Below are 7,435 nucleotides of genomic sequence, written 5' to 3' on the forward strand. Positions count from 1 at the left end.
ATGTACTCCACATATAAATAAATTTATGCTAGAGAATTCAAAGATGGCGGCAAATAAAAATTAATTTGAATACACCTAAGCTGAGTAATCTATAATACCTGAAAGCGATGAGCTAATTCTTATGATTAATTTTTTTTTTTGAGAAGATTATGATTAAATATTAGAAGTGGCCCAAATTCCACGTTATTAAAATTAAAACGTTAAGAAATTAAGTTGTCTATAAATATAGGATTCTTTCATATATTCATTCTCACAATCTCCAATCATCACTAATATTTTCATCAGGAAATTAAGTTTTTTTTCCTTCTTTTTTCATTCCTAAATGGATATTACTTGTGGAAGAGTAATAAATATAGTTCCTAAAACTTTTGTGACAAACCAGTCCTCGAAAATTATAGCTACGCGTCCTATGTTTGTTCCACAACTCGGTGGTTCTAATTCTCAACGAACGACGTTGTCTAGCATCAATGCGCAATTACGAAAGCCGGTTTTGCCTAAAGCACTGCCTCAAGTCCAGGAAGGCAAAGAAGCTGAAGGCCAACAATTTTCAATGCCACCAATGAAATATGGCGAATTTATCGCAACTCTACCTACGCGAAATGACTGGAAATTCATGCCTCTTCACTTGTACCAAGGTGCATGGTACTTCACCATTTACCTAGATGCTGTTTTAGAAGCTCAAGAGAAGTTTCAAGCTCAACCTGACGACGTTGTCATTTGTACATACCCTAAAACCGGCACTACTTGGATTAAGGCCTTAGTTTTCGCCCTAACTACACGCTCCCGCTACCCCATTTCTGAGAGTCCTTTGTTGACATCTACACCGCACGATTTGGTTCCTTTTCTTGAAATCGAAGCCTCTCAAAGTGAAACCTACACTCGTGACTCCGAAAATCCACTCGTCGCTACTCATATTCCTTATCATTCCTTGCCAGAATCTATAGAGACACTGGGATGCAAGATTATTTATCTTTGCAGGGATCCGAAGGATGTCTTAGTATCGATGTGGCATTTCTTCAGAAAAAGACTGCCCGAAGGAATCGACAAAGATGCGTATCTTAGTATGGAAGATTCTTTCGATTCGTTTTGTGATGGAGCTGCATTTAACGGACCATATTGGGATCATGTAGCTGGATACTGGAAGGCTAGCCAAGAAAATCCTGACAAGGTTTTGTTCATTAAATATGAAGATTTGAAAGAGGACATCGTTCCGAATGTTACGAAGCTGGCCGAGTTTCTTGGCTGCCCTTTTACTTCCGAAGAGGAAGAACAAGGCGTAGTTCAACAAATTATTGATTTATGCAGTTTCGAGAGTTTGAGCAAATCAAAGGTGACTGAAGAAGGTAATTACAGTTCAAATTCACCTTTTGTCATTAAGAACAGTTTATTTTATCGAAAGGGTGAGAAGGGAGACTGGAAAAACTATTTCAGTGAAGAAATGGGAGCTCGTTTGGATCAAATTATTGAAGAGAAATTGAGTGGATCCGGCTTTTCATTTCTTTCTCCGCAATAATTCAAGTGATTGATTTTTCATATGTTTTGATATGAGAAAATAAAAATGGCTATGAAAAAGCTATTGGATTACCTTATTGCATAGCGTTTTGTGTAATATGCTTGTTTTGTTGTATGGTTTTCTAGTTTGGTATATTTGTTGTAAAAATGTATTATTTGAGTGAAATACTAATTTGTGTTTATTTTATATTAACATAGATGTTATAGATGTTTTAATAACTGGATTATGTTTGTGGGCTATCAATGATTGTCATTAGGCCTTTACTTTTTGATCAAGAGGAAATTAGGCTGACCACCGCACAACACCTAAATAATCTCAATAATACGATCGCGCGTGTCTTCCTTGAATAATATATCATTCTCTTTTCTCAATCTCTTTTGTACCTTTTAACTTGATGTTTTTACTGTTAAAAATATTGAAAATTGCGGCACAGCTTTTCTCTCTGTCAACGGTCACAAGTTGAGTTTTGCTTTCTCCGTCAACAATCATCGGTCGATTTGTTCTCTCAACAGACCGATCTATTTCACTAATGGACCAAAACTCATCTCCAATTTCCGCACCTTTATACTATACAGCGAGAATTATTTGATAAGAAGATTAATTGCTTTTTGTGCCCTTAAAGAGATGGCTTTTGCGAAAGCTAAGTTAAAAGAGTTTAGATCTGTTTAACATTTTCTCTTACCAGAGACAAATGATTATGTTGTATTATTGTTCTAAAGAAGATAGGGAGAAAAGAATTGTGGGTTGAAATAGGTTGAATTTATCTTTGCAAGCACATTGAAATTGTAGTAAATCTGATTATTTTATCATTCAAATTGATAATCTTTTGATTTAGTGTCTATGTGATTATCAAATAGAAAAGTGGATGCTAATCCTGAGTCATTAAAAAAGAGGTTCAATTACTTTGAACAACATACTCTTCATGTGGTTGATTGTTATTGTTCTTAAGGAAAATTTTATAATTTCAATTTATATGAATAGACATTCACTAAAGATAATTATTATATTTTGTTGCTTGTGTCTCTGTTTTCTTGTACATATTAAGTGTCTATTTGTCCAACTTGTAGTGGAGAAGGTGAAATAATACTGTCAAAATATGTATTAGGAAATATATTAAAGTCAAATTGTCTTATGGAGTTAGCACTTAGCACAAGCTCTTTCAAAAATGCTTAGGCGAAGAGCGAATATGCATTAGAAAAAATATTAAAGTCAAATTGTCTCATGGAGTTAGCACAAGCAATATACTTATAGTGGCTAGAGAACGGGATGTTGCTGGACCAAGAGGATATGTTGATGAACTTTACTTTTCAGAACTCCAAGTTTCATCAGGTTATTTGTTATACCATAGTAGGCAATTTTAACTCTCCTTCTAAAAGGACTTAAAATTTGTTTTTTAAAAGGATATGTTGATGACTTTACTTTTAATTTGTTTTTGAAAAGGTTACTAGACGTTTGCTAAACGTTTACTAATAGATTTTTAAATAAATCGATAACAGACCATTAGTACACTGTTAGTGAACTAGTAGATAGATGTTTGGTAATAATAACACTTTGTATCAGTATATTACTACAATATGTGTGCTATTATATACCCAAAATACCCAAGATTTCCAAAAACGTTTACTAAGAGGTTCCTAATGTTCACTAATAATAAAACAATTTAAATCTAGATACTATTGCTTTCCGTTTGTTGATAAGTTGCTAAAAATTTACTAAATGGTTACCAAATACTTCTTTTTTGCTATGTGTTGCTAAAATATCCAGAATTATAAATGGAATTAATTAAGCTGTGAATGTAAGATTATTTCCTCATACTTATTGTGATTTTATATTGTTCTACAAGTTATATAGTGCTATATTTATATTTATATTATTAATTTTAATTTTAATAATAATTAGATTCGATTCAAATAAAATGGCTCCATACAAAAGAATTTTATATTTGATGGGAGATTATTGAATTTTAATTTACGATTAGTAAACCATTCGTAAAACAATAATGAATTTTTTTTTGTATGTTGATAGTAACCCGATAATTGCCTATTAGTAAACTATTAGAAAACAGATTGTTGACTATTAGTATACCGATTGAAACCAATGATGAACTCTTTTTTTGTATATCGATAGAAAATCGATAGTTGACTATTAGTCAACTATTAGTACACCAATAATTAAATATTAGTGAATCAATTGTAAAATAATAATGATTTTTTTTGTATGTCAATAGTAAATTGATAGTTGACTATTAGTAAACTGTTAGGAAACAGATAGTTGACTATTAGAAAACATATTGTCGACTATTAATAAACTTGTTTATGTTTTAAGTGCGTTTGTTTATCGTTTACTATGCGTTAGTTAAGAGTATTAATTTACAATAGGTTTTACTAATACTATAAAACAAATGTGTATCCATACAAATATGTACTTGGTGGGCACTCAGTTTAAATTCCGTTTCTCATTTTTTAATACTTTATAAACATATTCCTTGGAAGCATTAAGCTTAATAATCTCAAAATTACAGTTAAAACGATAAAGTTGGCTTAATAATATTGTTGGTAAACTGATAGTAGATTAAATAATAATTTATTTTAATGTTTTATAATTTAAAAATAAAAAATAGTAAATAATTATTAAATAAATCATCAGTAGAGCATTAGTACACCGTTAGTAAATTTATAGTAAAATGGATATTTATAATAGGGACGTCTTCAAAGGGTATTTGTCATTGACATATTTATGAATACCCACATATTACTCATTAGAATTACTGTGGAATATTGACAGTTCAACTGAATAAAGAAATTGACTAACAGATTCATAATATGCATGGTGCTTACTGGTTTATCATTACGCATATCTTTACCAAAATAATTTTTTTGCTAATTCTGAATATACAGAGGAAAATGAACAATTATGACTCTTTTTTCTTTACAACATCCATATTGAAAGAAAACTGAGCCAAAGATGTGCAGCTAAAGATTTGCACAGGATAAGTACATAAATTAACCAAAATTGCATAAACATTTACATTTTATCTATGAATTTAACACTGCAAAACCCAAATTGAACTCACCGCAACTCTAAAAACCATAGGCAAACAATACATATGCAGCAAAACAGTATCTAAACAAATTACAAAAAACTAGCATACAACTTCAGCGGGAACTTTGGCGGCGGCTAAGGTGGGCTAAACTTCTGCCGGAGCTGGTGGTGCGGGGACCGCCGTCACTTATGAAATCTTAAAAAAAAAAAAATCAAAAACCCTAATTAATTCATTATACACTAAAAAATTATGTTAATAACAGTCAAATACACCAATCACTAATCAAGAAGAATTACAGCCTTATTTGTACTGAAGAAGTTAAAGAAAATACCATTTTATGAAGACCCAACACCTCCATTCTTGCTTCGTCCTCTATGTTTCTTATATTCTGGTATTGATGAGAAGTGAGAATAGAAGTAGCGACTTCCCAAACATTAGTTTGTTGGAAATGAATTAGCTTTGCATCCACTGTTACATAATAAACCGTATATTTTATAAGTGAAAGTTTATTTCTGCAACTAAAATCGGTCAAATCGTAAATTTTAATTAATGTTAGTCAATAGGTAGACTTGAGAATATTTAGGTGTTTTATAGGTATTTGTCTAAAAATCCCTTTGATCAATTCAATTGATTCATAAGTTGTTAAGTTGTTACATTATATTGATTAGTTAAAATTAGGCTTAATACATCTTTTAACCTCTAAATTTTACCATTTTATTCTCTAAACTTCTAAACTAATTTATTGTTTCATTCGACGTCTTAATTACTTTTTTTTATTCTATTTAACCCCTCAACTTCAATTTTTTTGCTGATCTGGCCCTTTTTATCCAGCGTGGGAAAAGCGCGTGTTTGTAAACCCTTTAAAGCACGTGAAGAATAATTAAAATGCATACATTGTTCTATTTAACCCCTGAACTATACTATTTTGTGCTATTTGACTTCAGACTATTTTATTTTCCTATTGTACATTCAAATTTTTAATTTTTACCCGTTTAACCTCTTTGAAAATACAATTATTTAATTTTCAAACATATTATGTATAGCATGAATGTTTGGAAGCATATAAATTAATTTATATACGATGACATAATTTTAAAAAAACTATTTTAAATTTTAATAATATTTTTATAAATTGTAGACGACGATAGAAATAAGAAAAAAGAGTAGGAAAATAAAAAATATTTAAATTTAGTCAAATAATTACATGATATAACTTCGTGTACATGTAAATATTTTTTTACATTTAAATAAGGGTTAATGTAAAAAAAATCACGAACTTTACACGTTTTCTCATTTTAAACACGCAGTTTAATTTTTTTCATTTTCATTCATGAACTATCATTTTTTCCAAGTTCTTACACGGCTCTGAGGTGCCACTCATTCATTGGTGTAAAATGACCCCTACCTCAGTGAATTACACCAATTAAACTGCATGATTAAAATGAGAAAACATGTAAAGTTTGTGATTTTTTTAGGCATTAACCCTTTAAATAATGATAAAAAGAGTACATACATATCAACATAAATTTATAATACTTTGATGATATGGAAGGAAGGTTTAATTGTTTAAATTTATAATATTTTGATGATATAAAATACATAAATTTATAATACTTTGATGATATGAAAAAAAGGTTTAATTGTTTAAAAAAATTATGATTTTTAGTGTGTTTCACAAATTTAACACAAATTTCCAATGTCAAAATTTTTAAGTTACCAACACTTTTTGTAATAACCAATGTTTAAGGTATTAGATCGTGTCATGTGTACTAAATAATGGAATTTAGGTCAAGTAGGTCAGAAATGGAAATTGAGTTGAGAAGTGTAGTCGAAATAAGTTTATAGTGTTGATCGCAGAATAATAATTTTTATTGGTAATTATTATTCGTAAGAGTGGGTATTAGAGGGACTAGGAAAAAGTTAAGAAATTAATATAAAATAAAGTGTAGATCCCGAGCTAATAATTTTAGCTCCGTCGTCTGTAAAATAATTTTAAGAATTTATCAATAAAGTTTCGTGTTATTCCGAGATCGTTTTAAAATTTGACGAGGACATTAATTAAGGAATTGAGTTAAAGTACGAGATTGAGCTGCTTGAGCCAAGTTGTACTTTAACCAACCTATATGTATTCTTGATCTTCAACTTCAAAATGAAGTTACAGACTTCATTTCTCACCATTTCATGTCAAAACTACGGCATCACTTAGGTTTACCGTTTCTCAACCAAATTTGATGGTTTTTGTTGCAAAACGATCATAACTCGAAGGGCTATCAAGATGAGCATGTTGTTTCGCCTTTTGTTTGGTTGTTTTGGATGAGTTTTTGGTTAGAACGTTAGGGTTACGGCGAAATCGTACCGTTTACGCGTATTTGATTCGTTCTAAGTGTTTTTCTTAAGCTAATGATGGAATTGAGTGTTGTTTTGATGTCGGATATGTTCGGAAATGTCTCAAGCGAGTCGGAAAAGGGTTGTGAGGCATTTTGGAGCAGCGAGGGCTGCTGCCCTCGACCTCACGTCGCGCTAGCCATGGGCGGGACGCAAAGGTGTGGGTCGTAACACGAAGCTCCCCTTCGCGACGCGACACACCTTGGCACGATGTGCCAAGGCTAGGTTCGGGCTGCCTACGTCGTTTTCGACCCTTTTCGACGCACGGAACTTGGACGTAACGTTTCTGGAATCAATAGGAGCTTTCAGACTTCATTTTAGCAAAGAAATGGACGTATAGTCATAATGTTTGAATAACGAGGTTTGAACGTAAAATTCGATACTAAAGAATTAGGTTTGGTAGTAAACCTAATGTCTATACCAAAGTGGTATAGTCGTATCGACAAGCTTAGATAGCACTAATGAGATTATACGCGATTAGAACTCGACGAGTT

The 7,435-nt window shown here is 31.4% G+C and overlaps 1 protein-coding gene across 1 annotated transcript; it reads left to right on the plus strand.

The window, feature by feature from the left end:
- Positions 1-257: 257 nt before the first annotated feature.
- On the plus strand, positions 258-1,705 carry LOC130015194 (flavonol 3-sulfotransferase-like). Its single transcript, XM_056104914.1, has one exon. The coding sequence runs from the start codon at positions 323-325 to the stop codon at positions 1,511-1,513; it is 1,191 nt and encodes a 396-aa protein (XP_055960889.1). The 5' UTR covers positions 258-322; the 3' UTR covers positions 1,514-1,705.
- The last annotated feature ends 5,730 nt before the right edge of the window (positions 1,706-7,435 follow it).

Source organism: Mercurialis annua, linkage group LG3, assembly GCF_937616625.2.
Source record: "Mercurialis annua linkage group LG3, ddMerAnnu1.2, whole genome shotgun sequence".
NCBI classification, from domain to species: domain Eukaryota; kingdom Viridiplantae; phylum Streptophyta; class Magnoliopsida; order Malpighiales; family Euphorbiaceae; genus Mercurialis; species Mercurialis annua.